At 32.7% G+C, this 17,072-nt stretch overlaps 1 protein-coding gene across 1 annotated transcript in view; it reads left to right on the top strand.

The window, feature by feature from the left end:
• Cnksr2 (connector enhancer of kinase suppressor of Ras 2) overlaps positions 1-17,072 on the top strand; it is a 237,507-nt gene that overhangs the window by 115,877 nt on the left and 104,558 nt on the right. Inside the window, exon 8 of the mRNA XM_059251058.1 lies at positions 4,057-4,125. Coding sequence (XP_059107041.1) covers positions 4,057-4,125 — 69 coding nt within the window. The remainder of the gene's footprint in view (positions 1-4,056; positions 4,126-17,072) is intronic.

Below are 17,072 nucleotides of genomic sequence, written 5' to 3' on the forward strand. Positions count from 1 at the left end.
TTTATGCTGTGTTACTTTGAATAATACTGTAGTGGAATCAAGCTAATTTCAATTATCATTGATCTCAATGTTTTACCAATATTGTCTTCTTTGAAATCACCATTCTCTGTAGTTAATTCACCCTCTAAATATAATTAATTATTGATTTATCTTCTTTTCTTGGTTTCTTGTTGAAATTGAAACACTTTGTAAGTGGAATGTTGTAGCACCTTCATATTTGATATTAAAAATGGACATCATGAAAATCAGTAAAATGAATGTTGTAAAGTATTTCCTAGTCTGAAATTCAGTAAGACCCTATACACTACACTATTGCCATCAACCTCTAATTTACTTGTACATTCATTAGATCACTCACGTACTCACTGGTCATTGAACAGGCCCACTTCAACTCTGCTGTGATCCAGGCACGGCACTAAACATTGGAAGGATACATATAATAAACTAGTTTTGTTTTCCTCAAGAAGTACAAAATATGAATATAGGATTCAACTATGTGAGCAAGTACTACTATTTACTTGATCCATTAAGGAAAAACTAATAAATGCTGTCAAGTAAGCCAGAGAAGAAATCACAGAAATGGTGCTTTTGTACTGTATCATGAAGAATTGATAGGAATGGATCTCCCTCCATTATCTGACATTTGTGAAAGGAACACTTGAATACTATGCTTCATACACTTTACTTACTCAGTTAAACTTGGTAAATAGCTAAATGATAAAAGGAAATTTTGAATCTGGGTGTAGTTCACATATCAATCACATTGTTATAGTTCATCCTTTCATTCTTCTTTTTTCTTGATATTACTTAAATATTTTGGAACCGTACATAATTTGTAATTAGAAGTTCTGAGCCAGGTGGTGGTGGCGCACGCCTTTAATCCCAGCACTCAGGAGGCAGGAGGCAGGCGGATCTCTGTGAGTTCAAGGCCAGCCTGGTCTACAGAGTGAGTTCCAGGAAAGGCGCAAAGCTACACAGAGAAACCCTGTCTCAAAATAAATAAATAAATAAATAAAAATAAAAAACCTTTATGCCGGACGGTGGTGGCGCACGCCTTTAATCCCAGCACTTGGGAGGCAGAGGCAGGTGGATCTTTGTGAGTTTGAGGCCAGCCTGATCTACAGAGCGAGATCCAGGAAAAGGCGCAAAGCTACACAGAGAAACCCTGTCTCAAAAAACAAAAAAACAAAAAAACAAAAAAAAAATAGAAGTTCTGTGTTGAGTCTTAGTAAAGCATGTCACTAAAGTGGGTAAGTTATGCTTTTTTGCTGTGCCCTAGTTCTTTGTTTTTTATGTTTGAAATGAGGAATTGAGAGAAATGATCTCTGACATCCCACTCCACATTGAAAGTCTATAATTTGTATGGCTTGCTCTGATTTTTCCTTTCTATGCAAAACTTTTTTTTAGCTTTATGTGTATGCAAAACATCCTTTTTTTAATGTCTTGACCAGAAGCATTTGCTTGATTTTTCTCCCATTCCTCTTAAAAAAAATCAGTTTTCAGCCAAATGGCACAGTGACTGACACTATTGCATTGTGATTTTTAATCCATTCAGAATTGTTACATGGTGCTGGTCTGATATGGTAATACTGCCTAAAGACGCTTTGAGATCACTGATTTTTTTTAGAATAGGATTCATATTTCAGATGAATCTACCTCCTTAACAGTATTCTTAGTTCATTAAATAATATACTTTTTGGAATATTATCTTGAATTTTAGCCTATGGCAATTTTTTTGTAGGCAAAAACTTTTGTTCCAGTGAGGTAATATAGTTTGAAGTTTTCTATGTTTTCAAAATAATTAAAAATTGGAAATGAATTTTTAAAAAGGAACTGGCCTGAGGACATGGCTGAGTTTGTGCAAGATGCTTGTAGTACAAACATGAGGACCTGAATTTGCATCCCCACCACCCACATAATAGTCAGATACCACAGAGGACCTCTGTACACCAGTACAGGGGAGCAGATAGGTAGATCCCTGGGGCTTGTTGCCCCTCAGTATAGCTAATTCATGAACTCCAGTTCACTTAGAGAAACAGACTCAAAAGCCAGGCAGTGGAGTCACCAGGAGGACTCAACAGATAAAGATGTTTGCTGCTAGGCCTCACAACCTGAGTTCCATCCCTGGAACCAATGCAGTAAATGAAGAATACCAACTCCTTAAGGTTGTCTGCTGAATTCTATAGATATGCCATGACCTGTGTATGTCTCCTCCCCCCTCCACATACACACATTCTAAATAAATGTAAAAATAAAAATTTTAAAAGGCATGTAAGATGGATCAGTGGGTAAAGGCACTTAATACGAAGCATGATGATCTGTCTTCTGTCCCTGGAAGCCACATAGTACAAAGAAATAACTGACTTTCCAAATTTGTTCTCTGGTTGCCACACATGCCACTAAGACACAAGCTTGCCCACATACAAATTAAATAAATAAATACATTTTCAGAAGAAAGAATAAATAAGGTGCTTAAACAATTTGAGGAAAATCCCTGATGTCAACCTGTGGCCTAGATACACACACACACACACACACACACACACGGCAGGGGGGGAGCACATAAACATAAAATAAAAATAACCCCAAATAACCTTTAAAGTACATCTCATTTCTGGGTCTTAAAGGTAGTGTTTTATTTTCTAGATTCTGTCAGCATACTATTTTTCTTTGTTGTTGTTGTTGTTGTTGTTTTAATAGATACTACTGAGTAATATCAGAGCATAAGCAAATGATTTTAATAGGTTAATATGTTCTATAAAAATCCATCTGTACAGTTAGTGTACAAGAATGTATCACCATATAAAAATGCCTGCAATGCATATAATTGTTAATCAGTAGAACTAGAAAATAAGGCTATAAAATCTATTATAAGACCTGCAGAATTAAAAAATTTCTATCACAGATGTCATTTGGTTTCCTTTATACATCTTAAAACATACAAATATTAAATTACCAGGTTGGTTTTATTGATTTTTGTTTTTAATTTTGTATTAAGGAAGTGAAGTAGTGAAATTGTTATATGATATAGACATGTTGACATTTTGTTTCATTTGGTGTGGTTTGTCAACCAATTGTATTACAGTATATGAGACAGAACAGCATGCTCTTGTAATTAGACACGTGAAGAGAATGGTATATAATGTAATCTTGATCTAATTACTGCTTGTGTTTTAATTTTCTGTTCTGTATTATTCACAATTTGTTTATTAATAGTGAAATAAATTAGCAACTTAATTATCCGGCTTCAAAGTTTAATGCTAATTATATACATATACTTTAAAATATTGATCTGTTTATATTAATATATTATTTACATTAAATGGGTAGGGCTTAAGTAAAACTCATAGTATTGTGAAATATACAAATATATTTTTTGCATTTTTATTGAAAATACTTTTTTTTAAATTTTATTTTATTTTATTTTACAATACAATTCAGTTCTACATATCAGCCACGGATTCCTTTGTTCTCCCCCCTCCCGCCACCCTCCCCTTTCCCCCAGTCTACCCCCTATTCCCACTTCCTCCAGGGCAAAGCCTCCCCCAAGGACTGAGATCAACCTGGGTAGACTCGGTCCAGGAGGTCTAGTCCCCTCCTCCCAGGCCAAGCCAAGCAAACCTGTATAAGCCCCAGATTCTGATCCCAGTTTCACTCCCTTGCCTCCTCTCAGATCCTCCCCACTTCTCTACCCTTCCAACTCCACACCTTCTGTTTCTCTCTCTTAGTGCTTTTTGTTTCCTTTTATTCTTTTTTTAAAATTTTTCTAGATTAAGTTTGTCAAGTTTAGTAACAATTATTATTGCCCTTTAATGCTTCCAGAAGTTATCATTTTCCAATGTAAATATCTCTACATGACTTTGTATTTATTTTATCAGTAGCTATAAACTGAATGTAAACCATATATTAACTATCAATAAGCACATTATAATAATTACTTGAAAGTTATAGTTAATTTTTTAAAATCTAATTAAAGAAGTAGATTTTTGTGATGTTCCCAGGGAAAGAAAAAAGCTGATAAACCTCATGTCATCATTTCTTTTATGTTAAATTCAGTCACCTGCAGATCGATGCAAGAAAATCCATGCTGGTGATGAAGTGATTCAAGTTAATCATCAGACTGTGGTATGTATAATTACCTTAAGAGTCAGTGGGAGAAACTAATTTAAAAATTTGCTGAAACTTTCAAATAATACCAGTGAAATTAAAGGCCAATATTTTATACAAAATAATTGAAGAACTTTAAAAAATAACTGAATGATTACTCTTCCAAATTGTTTGATGGAATGTAAGACATTGATTTTTGAAAAATGAGGAAATATTCTAATTGTAAATTTGACATTTTCTGGTATAACATAATTTTTTTTCATTTTTGTAGATTTGTGAATTAGCTACTAGATAATTTTAATGGATATTATATATATATATATACATTCATTTATCTGTTGTAACATTGACTTATTGATTAATGTGTAGAAGATTTGGCATAATTTAAATGCACATTTTTGTAAAAATTATAATCCTCAGTAGCTGACTTGGCTCCTGTTTGCCAAGAGGAACTATAGATTTTGTTCTAAAAATATTATGCTCAATTGAACAAGTTCACAAAATTTTATTGTCCTATGAGGCTCCTGAATCTGTTCACAGAACTATGAATGCCAGTGGCATTTAATGCCTATAATAGATGTGATAGATTTTCAAAGATGTAGTAAATGAACAGTATTCATTTCTGTTTATTTTATATGCCTCAAGTGGTTCACTTTATTCCCCCCCCCATTGGCAAACATAAAGTCTGTTGCCAAAATTTGAAATTGAAATAATCTGAAATTATCAATATAATAATGTTCATCTTTAAAAGTATGGTAATTTTAATAATACATATTCTACATATAGTTTAGTAACTTTAGGATGAGTAATCATTTTCTGTTCATACTATTGAGCTAAATTTGCTTCTGCATGTCATAATGAGAGAAGAAAATTTGGGAAGACTGCTTTTTCTTAGAGAAAGTTTAGAAAGGCTCCCAATGATCATGAAAGTTAAAAATGTTTCTTCAGTGAGTTCATTATCTACCTGATATAAAAGTAGACAGAACTTTTTAAAAAATAAGATATATTGATGTGTGTGGTACTGAATAAGAACGTGCTGATAATATACAAAGGCTTTCTACCATATGACAGTACTAATGACTTTATTTTGTCATTATAAAAAAATTGAACAAAATTTGAAATTTCTGGACCCATACATAGTCTGAGAATTTGGGCAAGGGGATAAAACAACCAACCCTTCCAGTTCATCAGTAGCTTTTCCTTCTGTTCTGTTCATATTGCTTCCTTCTCTGCAAGAGACTTTAACACAAATATTGCATATTTTCTACATGAGTTTCTCCTTGATCAAATTAAAGTTGAAAGTCTCTAGTGAAAAAGAAAATTGTTTAAAGAGTACTCTTTATGAAGCAGATCTGACATTCATTAAATGAAAATCAAAGTCTAAAAGTTTACAGATAAACTAATAAAATCTGTATGAATTGGTAACATTTAAATGCTATGAGAATGTGCATACACATTTCATCCCAGGAATATTTGAAAAGTTTTGAAAACTGCATAGAATAAGGATTGAAGAAACTTAGTTCTAGTTTTTGCTGTGAAGTTTAATTATGGCTTTAAATGCCTAATATTACCAGAGTAGTTTACCTTTTCTAGAAACATTAACTGAAATTTTAGTATGTAACTGTACACACAAATATCATGTCACATATTTTATATTTTGTTTATTCTTTATAATAAATCCTGCATAAAAGCTGCTGTATGTGGAAATTGAGATTCAGAAAAAGTATTTAATTCAAAATCTTGTAAATTTCTTACTCCAAGGCCCATGCTCTTACTTCAATCTTATTGTACCCTTCCACAATTCAACTTACAAAACTATCAAAGGAGTAAGAATCTTAATACGTTAATAATCATTTGAGTAAATCTCAAGATTCAATGAGACATTAGGGGGGGAAATGTTTTAGGAAGTAAAGAGAATAGAAAGGGAGAATTTACGTAATTGGAGTACTGAATCCATTGAACTGAAATTGGAATTAGGTTTGAAGCTCGTGTTTACTGCCATTTCTCACTGAGCTCATTCCCCTCGGATTGATAAATATGTAAAATGCCTAGCACAAATGCTGGTGCACATTAGGAACTTGATAACAATTGACCTTCCTACCTCTCTTCCATCCTTTTACCTAATATTGTAGTTAGACCACTTGGAGTCCTGTTTCTTGGTAGACTGCTATTGGAGCCAACAAATGCATTTGGGATTAAAAGAGAAACAAGAAGATATATTGAGTTTCATGAAAGTAGCTGTTTTTAATAATGTGATTAGTTACCAGATTTTCTTCTTTGTGCTCAAGTAAAAGGCATATTCGTGCATGGATTTTTCTCATTTAATGTAAACTAGCCTTCCCTCTTTTTTATTGTTGCCTGTGTTATGATCTGTATAGTGTGTTAACATTATTCAAAACACACAGAGAGTAGAATGAAAATTCTCTGAGTTTTCATACTACTAAAGCATGGGTAGGTAGATGAATTATTTGAAACAAGTGTGAATTATTTGTGATATGCAATTATTCTTTGTATCCTCTCTAGTCATTAAATGGAGAGTAGTGGTTGGCTATGATGTTACATTAAAAAGTAGTATAATATACTTGAAATACGTAATATAAATTATTGAATCTATTAATTCACCAGAATGATAAAATATTATCAGAATTAGCCTATACCATTCCTGATTCAACAATTAGAAAACAGTGATGCTGAATCTTATTTTAGATGATACTATCTCAGTATTTTTCTGTAATTTTAAAATCTCCTTACTACTGCAGGTAATATTGTACAATATAAATTTTTTTATATAAATTTTATTGAAAAACGATTTAAAATATTCCCATGAGGGTCAATGAAAGATAAATGAATAACAGGAAGTTTAAAATGGCTGGTATGGTTGATATGCTCAATAGCAATTGACTTTCTTACCTTTCTTAACCCTTCATATCCAATTAGATGTGTGTGATTCTCCTATGTTCTTTTATTTAAATTTTCTATTTTTATATATATATGTAGTTACTTGAAATTAAACTGGAAATTACATGTCCATTTTCATGTTGCTATATTCTTCATTATAAGCTTCTAAGCTTTTCACATCAACATACTTCTGTGGCTGAAAAACTGACTGCCAGATAGGAAGAAGAAAAAAAAATCATGAACATCCAAGCAAAGCAGAATGATTCCTATTGCATGTCTTCCTTGCCAGTGAAGATCAACTCCTCAAAGGCTGCTGAAAACACCCTAGAATCTATCTTTCTCTCTGTCTGTCTCTGTCTGTTTCTCTCTGTTTCTTTCTCTGTTACTCTCTCTCTCTTTCTGTGTGTGTGTGTGTGTGTCTCTCTCTCTTTTCCCTCCCTCCCCCTCCTCTCTCTCTCCTTCTTCCACCCCCTCTCCCTCTCCATCTTCCTCCCACCTTGGCATAGTTTGAACCAGCAACTCTGCCCTCATGATGGAGTTTAAGCATGTTTTTTGCTGATGACACTGTAGTTATTAAAAAAATCTGGGCATATCAATAATGAATCAGCTAATTTACAGGTTAATACTTTTTTTCGTGTGAGTGTTCTAAGTATTTTATCCACACTTTCTTCTTAGGCATACCATTTTAAAGAAGGGGATGTGTATCATGATTGAATCTGGCATTTGGAAAAGTTCCTTCTATTTTGTGTTAACATTAAAGCATATCCATTGTCATTGTGAAAGATTTTCTAGCACTTCTTGAATATTTAGGCAAACGTGGTTCAACAGATTTGGTTATAAAAGCTACCTAAATTGAATGACCAGGTTGAGATGTCAAGAAGATCGACTGCACAAGTAGCGTTGTTGATCATTGATAGCTAAGAGATAGAAGATAAGCATTATAAAACAGTGTCATTTTACTCTCTCAATATGGTAAATACAACTGCGTAAGACCTGTAAGTCATAACAAAGGGGATGAAGGGAGGACAACAGACTGAAAGACTATTGACTTACTTGGGAACTTCATTCTGATTTTGGCTGGGCCTCTCTAATTCTCAACATAGCTTCTCATTTCTGTGTGGCCTCACTTTTTTTTTTTTCTACAAGCCCAGAATAAGAGAACATTGTTAAAAGGGGGAGAAGTCAACATAATCAGAATATGTTGAAGTTCATCTCCCTGTTACCCCCCCTTTAGCTCTAACCTCTTTCCTGGATGTCATTTAGTGGCATGTATTTCATGATACTGTTTAACATTATATGTGCTTTCCCCCCAGTTTCCTAAGTAAATTTTGTTCTTATAATTTTGGTTTTCCTTCCTAATTCATTTCTTTTCTTCTCCTTCACTATATGCATCTCTTCTCACTTGACTGTTTCGCCTCCATTCTTGCCTTGTTCAAATTTCTCTATCCTTCCCTAATCTATTCCCTCTTTTCAAAGGAGAAGTTATTTATCTTATAATCCCTTAAGCCCAAAATATTGAAAACTGAGACCTCAAATGGCAGTGTTTCTGGTATTTCCCATATATTATTCATATAGTCACAAGATGTTAACTAGACTATAGTAATTCATTATATTGGCAAGATGTTTAACATATTAATGAGTAAATGGTTCTTATAATAACATACAAAAACAATATTGGGGTTCTCCAGAGTTGGTATTCTGAAACAGAGCACATGAAATACTATCTTTTAGAAGGTGAAAAACATATAAGGCAGTAAAATTAAACAATTTATCACACATTTCAGTTAGTCATAGTAATGCATGTCTTATATAGTAGTATAGTGTTATTTGTCTTATATAGTAGTTTATGAGACACTAGTTTTTATCTGTTATTTTAAATAGAACATCTTCATTAAATTGTGTGTAAAATGGTTTTAATGTATCACTTATTTGGCATAAATTGTATTATTTATTTTGCATAATCAACTCATTACTTTATCATCCACCACAATATTTCATTGTCCTTCTGTTATCAAACTAGAATTCATTCTATTAATTCCTTCTATAAAATAAATTATGTTATGCCTTAATAAAGGTATCTTCCTGTCAACCAATTTCTTTTCTTTGCAGACCTCTGTGTCTTGATTTGTTACTTTCTTATTTAGTTGATAGTAGCTTCAATGTAAAGAGTGGAATTGGTTTCTTAAATGGTTATTGTAACTTATTTTTATTATCAGAATACCTTTTAATTGCCAATGTCCAGTTAAATATAATCTACTTCTTAAATTAAATTTGAAACAATTTACAATTGATTGTTTTGTATGCTTAAAATGTATCTATTGCAGATGTTCCTTTAAATACTCTAGATTCTTAGTTTAAATGTGTATTTCATTAGCAAATTGGCATAAGTAATCTCAGTCCTTTCCTACCCTTGACAACGAAGAAAGAATCTGTCACATTAGCTTCATCTACTCCTTCCTGTGAGAAATAGGGGTGGGCAATTACTAGATAGCATTTAACTTTCTGGGAAAATTATTGCATGAAAGAAAAATACTATAGAACACCATGTCATAAAAAATTCTGTAGACAATAACAGTAATTGTAAATTTATCCCCAGTATGCAACATCATTAATAAAATTCTGATCAGCATTGTAGCTAAAATCTTACATATTGTTAATCATCATTTCTTATTTATATTTCCTTTCACACTGTCCTCTTCTACATTTTATTATCTTCATAGTAGGAATGAAGAGATTTTTTTAAAATTATAATATATGGTATGTACCCACTGTACCCACTGAAGGGTGCCATTGAGTTATCATTTTTATGTTGGTTGTCAGAATTCTGATAAAAACTAGTTTTAAAGACCATTTCTACATTGTGGAAATGTTAAACTAAAACATTTTATTAGTAAATATTTAGAATGATATTTAGTTAACTATACATGTGCATATATACACTTAGGGTTTTTTTATTGGAATGTAGACATATTGCAATAGTTAGAAGTGTCTACTTGTAAATGCCAGTTTAAGAATTATTCAAAGCAGTTATACATTTTTATGTCTATTACTTTTTAATACTAAGTTTTGAATTGCTTTTTAATTGCTTTTTGTGTCTTGGGCTCTAAAATTCAGTTCACTCTGATACTTTTAGAAGTATGGATATTTTCTCAGAATCAATCAATGACAAATTTAGATCTTAAGATAATGAGGTATTGGTTCATTCCCATAACTTTGGTAACTGGGAGTATTTTATTTATTTCTAATTTTAAAATAGGCATATTTGCAGTGTTTTTTGAAGAACAGAAGTGAATTATAGGAAAGACTGGCTGAAACAGAATAATTTTAAATATATCAGGACACAACACTGTTGTGAATTTTAACTCATAGAGATATCTTTATAACATTTATTTTAAAGTCTGTATTATTGTGATTTTTTTATGGATTAATGTTCTGTATTATATAATCTGAGGTTCGCCCCACAGTTTTACCTTGTGCTGTGATGTGATTGCCTTCTTCTTCCCCTAGCAATACCTTTCAGACTCAATTAATTTTACAATTTGGAGAAATCAAAGGGTATCATGAATGGTGCTGAAATGAAAATAAATTTGGCTTTGATTTAGTTTTCATTGCACATATGAATGAGTACTAGGAAGCCTCCAAAGTAAACTTTTGGCCTTACCAAATGCCATGTTGAAATGGAAAAAGGAAATGACAGCTGTGTATACAAGATACTGAACTATGCCCACAGCTTTGGAATCGTCTTACCAATGCAGAGATGCTAGTGACACAGAGGGTCCACCTGATAGAAATAGGAATGTGTGCGTGATTTATTAAAGGGAAAAACCATGATTGCTGTTTTCTTCATGTAGATTTCAAATGGGTTAATCAAGATACAAGCCTCAGTACTTCTGGATGACTAATGAATGGAATCTAAGGGGGAAAACGTTGTAACTGCTTAGATTGATGAAATTGCCTTGCTTTATTTCATTCCTCTACCTTGGCAATAAGAAATTGTTATCTCTTAGAAATTTCCCTTTTAAGTACTGAACATTCAGATCAAGACACACATTGTATATACACATATCTTATATTCACTTTCAAATTTATGTGAAAATATTAAATATTGAAGATATATATGCATTCAAGTGATGAGTAACTCAACATTGTCTAAGTTTTACATTGAAATTAAGCCGCATAGAAACAAAAACCCTTTAAAAAATAGCTACATATGCCTTGAGATATTCTGTTGTACTGGAGAATTGCCTTTTGACATTATGGAGGATGTAAAGTGGAGAGTTATTCAATAAACATAAATGTATTGGGACAGTTCCCTTAATTAAAATGAAATATTTAATTCCCATGCTCATTTGTTCAAGTATTTGGTTTTTTTTTATTTTATCCCAAGACTATCTTTTCCAATACTAAGATTTTATTTAGAATGGATAAAGCTTAGAGTGTCTTATTCTGCTCTGAATTACCTTTTAAAGGTACTTTATGATAGAACTTAGAATTACTTATATTCATAGGTTTTGTTAGCATATATACATTAGTTTATCTTTGGATCATGAATAAGTCCTTATTTATATTTAAGGAAGGAATGATTGTGTGAAAGTAAGATTATGGTATCTCCAAATGCTTAAGATTGTCAGATTTTCATTCACATTTTATGAAAAATTGAGTGAAGGTGAATTGTGTGCATGAGTACTTTAAACCTAGTACTCTGGTCTTCGAAAGACAGGATATGTCAGACATAATACTTCTCAAATATTTATTACTATGGCATTTCCTCTATGGAGCTTGTTTTGCTGAAGTAAAAGGAAGTCACTGGCACAAAATACTCATTTAGTAGATACTTCAGTAACTTCCTAGTAACTCCGAGAAACAGAATATTATAATAAATACCTCAGTTCAAACCTCTTTAGCAAATGTTGACAGTCTTTAGCCATAATGTGATCATTTGTGAATGGACTCTGGTCTCCTCAGTGATTTTCAAAACAAAGGAAGACATCTGAATATAGAATAACTCCTAACATCAGATATTTATGTAGTCTCTGAAACTTTCTTTAAGAAAAGGTATCAGTTATACACTACCATTGGGGAGCTAAGAATGTGAGTATACACACACATATGTAAATATTGATAATGAAACTTTGTGAAGGGCAATATTTTATAAAGTATTTTAAGAAATATCCTACTTTCCTTACCTGTGGGTATAAAGATGATCTCTGTAACTCCACATATAGCCATTAAAAAGGAAAATCTCTAGATTGATATGCTAGTCTTAAATTCTTATGTTTATGAATATTTGTAAGTTTTACTGCTCGGGTCCAAAGAGTAATGTCTGTCATTTCATAATTTGTTTAAATAATTTACCAGGTGTTTGCAAAACCAATAGACCAGGGAATGTTATAAAGACAACTTCTTCCCTCTGTGTACCCAAAGGAATGAAATCTCTCATCTCTACAGCACCAACCCAAAGACCCTTGTGTTCTCAGTCCAGGCAGCCATTTGTCCAGAAACTCCCCCACTTATGTTTCCTTTCATGCAGGAACACCTGTTGACTGCTTCAGCCTGAGAAAATACTTATCAGGCCCCTGAACAAGAAACCAGAACTTCTGGCTTCTGATAGAATCTTAGTGACTTACTTGGAAAATTTTAATCTTGTTTGTGTTATATTAAATACACCTTGATATATGTGTTAGGGGTTGGTTGTAAGTTAGCGAATGGTAAGATTGGCCTCCATTCTTAACTTGTCCAATGGGTAGAATAGCATTAATTCAACATGTATAAAAAATGTTATCTAGAGTCAATAATAAGATACACTTTGTGTAAGACAAATACAATAATTTTAAAAGGTTATACTAGTTGTAAAATATTTTAGGACAAGTAAAAATTTTGTCCACTGTTCTATTATTTATCATAATCACATTACAATGAATTTAGTTCTGGAATATTTAATATAAAATACTGTGTTTTAAATAGTTATTTACAAGGAACATTGTATTCTTTCTTTGAGGATAAACACTATCTATAATAGCTTTAATATCAAGTATATTACTTTTTCTAGATGGGAGGTCACTTAACCTTTTATTTTATATAGCAAATTTTAAGTGTATTTAATAAAAGTGTTTATGTTACATCTTGATTTTACATAAATACTAAGCCATTTTTAGAGTTTCAGAGCATTTTGTTGTCACTGAAACATTTAGTTCTCATATTGTCATATCATCTCATCAGTCAAATTAACATATGCTGATTGTCTATTTTTATAGCATATTATTTATTGAAGGGTATATCTAAACATGATACTCGGTTTTCACTCAGAAGCCAGTTTTGTGATGGTAAGTAGAGAAAGATAATAAGGCAAACATTAAATTAGTGAGGTACAGTATTACAAGATTCATATAAAGAAAATAGGGTTCTACTTGTAAGGAGTAGATTATGATGCGTATTGCAAGAAGATGAGCCTTTATGAATAGGTAAGATTTTAGAAGCGATGCAAAAAAATACAAGGAGAGGGACAAGTACTTTTACAAAGACACAGCTATAAGCAAACCATGCCATTTGAGGCAAAAAAGAAATGTTTACTACTTAACCAACTCTTAATCGTTCTCTTTCAAAAGCCTCTAACTGACCTGCTTCTTTCTCCTGCCTCCTCTTTCCCTTCTTCTGTCATCCATCCTCACTTAACTGTTGAAAGTTGGACAATCTGAGAATAAGTTGTTGCACAGATTTCTCCACCCATTGAATTTCTGTGAACCTTTTAATCCAAACCCTCAAGATTTCAGTTTAGACTAATTGGAAGCCTCCCTGAAAATCCTAAGGAAGAGATGGGTTGCATTTGGCCCCATTTTTGCAAGGGTGGGAGGCGTCTACTATACCTTGTTCTTGTTCTAATGAAGAATTTCCTTCATTTTATTCTAAATATTTGTTTATCTGCTCATCTCTTCCTGTGATCGTTATGTTCTTTAATGCTCCACAGATTATGCTGTGTTCGCCATTATTAACCATATTCTAAGGCATTCAATAAATATTGATTTGAGTTATTATGTCTCGTCCTAAAATTAGATAAAATACTATAGGCATTGGCAAGTCAGTACCTTTAGGGAGGTCATCATTTATTTATTTTTAAGTTGTATTATTACATGTGGTATTTATTTATTTATTTTTATTTTTTTTATAATTTGATTTAATATTACATATCAGCCACGGATTCCCCTGTCCTCCCTCCTCCCAACCAACCCCACCCTCCCCCCAGCCACCCCTCATTCCCATCTCCTCCAGGGCAAGGACTCCCCTGAGGATTCAGCTCAGCCTGGTAGATTCAGTCCAGGCAGGTCCAGTCCTCTCCTCCCTTCACCCAGGCTGAGCAAAGTGTCCCTGCATAGGCCCCAGGTTCCAAAAAGCCAGCTCATGCACTAAGGACAGGTCCCTGTCCCACTGCCTGGGTGCCTCCCAAACAGTTCAAGCTGATCAACTGTCTCACTTATCCAGAGGGCCTGATCCAGTTGGGGGCTCTTCAGCTATTGGTTCATAGTTCATGTGTTTCCACTAGCTCATCATTTATTACAGCAGTTTTCAAAGTATGATTCCAGACCAAGAGCAAGTAGTATCAGCATCATATGGAAACTTGGATTTAGAAAGCAAAGCAAATTATTAAGCTCCTACCCCAGAACTACTGGATCAGAATCTCTAGAGTAACATTCAACAGTCTTGTCATTGAAAGCAAGCTCTGTAGGTGTTTTTAATATAAACTCACATTTGAGAAAAGAAAAGCTGTAACTTGGAGACATTTAAAAGCTTTGAAAGGAAGAAAACATTTGCATAGTGGTACTGTAGAGATGTATAAGACTAGAAGAAAGGTAGGTTACGACTCACTTTTAAATCTAGCGAGTAAGTACCATGTCTAGAACTAAAATAATCAAAAGAAATGTTAATTTCTAGTATCTTTTTATGGTGCACATGCATATAAAAAGGATTAAATATCCATAGGTGAATCCAAACTTGAGAGAACTATATGGAAATGATTGGTAGTGGTGGTGAATGAAATAGGAAAGTGGAGAAAATATGTTTGTGTTTTAGAATACTGATTTCATTTGAGATGCCAAAAGATATTTGAATGAAGATACTGTGCTATACAACTGAAAAGACACGAAAGTAAACTCTTGTCTCTTCCATTTAATTTGTAATCTTGCCCTCCCCCAACCAATCACTTTTTGTTTCCATTTCATTACATGTAAAATGATCTTAGTACTTGCTTTATTGAGCTGTTATAAGAAAGAAAATTCAAGTTAAAATAGTTTCATATAAGTATAAAGAGTCTATCTACTTCAGTGAACTATTGGTGTGTGAGTATTTTGTAGGCATTAGCACCACAGTCAGAGTATGTGACTGAAGCACTTAATAGGAAACAGAAAAGGTTGGAAAGATTTGAGAGTCAGATTCAGAAAGTTGCTAATGGAAACTATTGACAGAGAAGAGATTGTTATAACAAGACAGCATAAAATATTAGTTCATACAGACACCAAGAAGAGAGGATAAGGAGGCAGATATGTAGCAGGATCATGTTCCTCTGCACAGGCTAATCTGTCCTTATCTTTTTTTATCCCAACCCTCTTGTTAAAGCTGAAATATTTTGTGACTTTGGAAGTTCTGTAATCATTTGAACTGCAAAATTATTCAAAAAGTTCTTGATGTTGAGTTCACTGATTCACAAACCAAGCAATTCTTTATGCAGCTTGATTTTTAGTAGGTTTTTCCGTGTTTATTCATAGCCTAGTATCTCTAAATTCAATACTTTGTTTCCTTCCAATATTGGTGGCTTATACTGTTAATATTAGTAAACATTAGGATGTCTTCACTTCTTCAAGTTCCCTGTGTCTCTTAGTACATGAGAACTCAGAAGCCAGTGGAAAGAATGCCATTATTTTTCCCTATTGCTATTAAATATTTACATGATTTCTATCATTTAAGTGTGTCACACTTGATATTTTAAAGCTAGCCAGAAACATAAATTATAAAATGGAAAGTTAATCTTGAAAAAATGATTAACTTTCAATTGTGTAGTTTATCTCTTTTGATATTTGTACACTTACATTTAGCTCTTTGCATGGAGGATCACAACCTTCTTAGAGCTGTAACACACATGTATGCCTCATTATATCACACCTTCAATTCATGTTCTCTTATTATCTGTCAACTATAATTATGTCAATAAGGCAAAGGGTAATAACTCTGTTTCAAGAATTCTTTGAACCTCATTATATGGCTACAAGAATGTGATTACACCAAAGAACCATATCTGGGAATCATTTTGCCTGAAGTTGTAAGAACACATCACATTTCCTAATACAGTGAAGACAATTGTTAAGTCTGACAACATAAAACAATAGGAACTAAAGATATGAAATAATTGGAAATTACCTTCAATAAACTAAATTATTAAGTTCAAAAGAAGACTGAGGAAATAAAGGAGACATTCAAATGATAAAGTCATCACATCCAATTACAATTCCTCTATGTAAATTACTCATTAAGCTTCATTTCCATTCCAGAATTGTTATGTGAAATGGGCCTAATGCTTAAGTCATGTGTCTACTCAAAAATCAGTCATGGAATAAAAAAAAAATCAATGTAGTTCTTATTGAACACACATGTTTAATAAACTTATATTTGCTTTTACTAGTCATCTAAAATGCAATTCGGAGAAGATTTCATTTCTCATTTTTATTGGTGTTTTAGTAGAGGCACCTTTCTAATTCTGTGCTTTGAGTAGACATTTTTCATATAGTAAGCTCTTCTGATTATCTCATGAAATTCAAAATATACTAGACAAAATACTACTATTTGTAGACTAAAACCTTGTGTTTTATTGTTTTTAAAATTTTCAAATGTTTATCAGTAAGATTTAAGGAAATAAGTATAAAGAAGAAAGTACATTATTCCCCTTAATGTAGCCATCATTAATGATTGTACATCTCATTCTGCCTTCCATATCTATATCCATTTTTAACAAAACTAAGTTATTTTTCCACCGTGAGATCTCTTTTGTTCTTCACACAATTTTATATCCCCTCATAGTGAAC

The sequence above is a fragment of the Peromyscus eremicus genome, chromosome X, assembly GCF_949786415.1.
Source record: "Peromyscus eremicus chromosome X, PerEre_H2_v1, whole genome shotgun sequence".
Lineage (NCBI taxonomy): Eukaryota > Metazoa > Chordata > Mammalia > Rodentia > Cricetidae > Peromyscus > Peromyscus eremicus.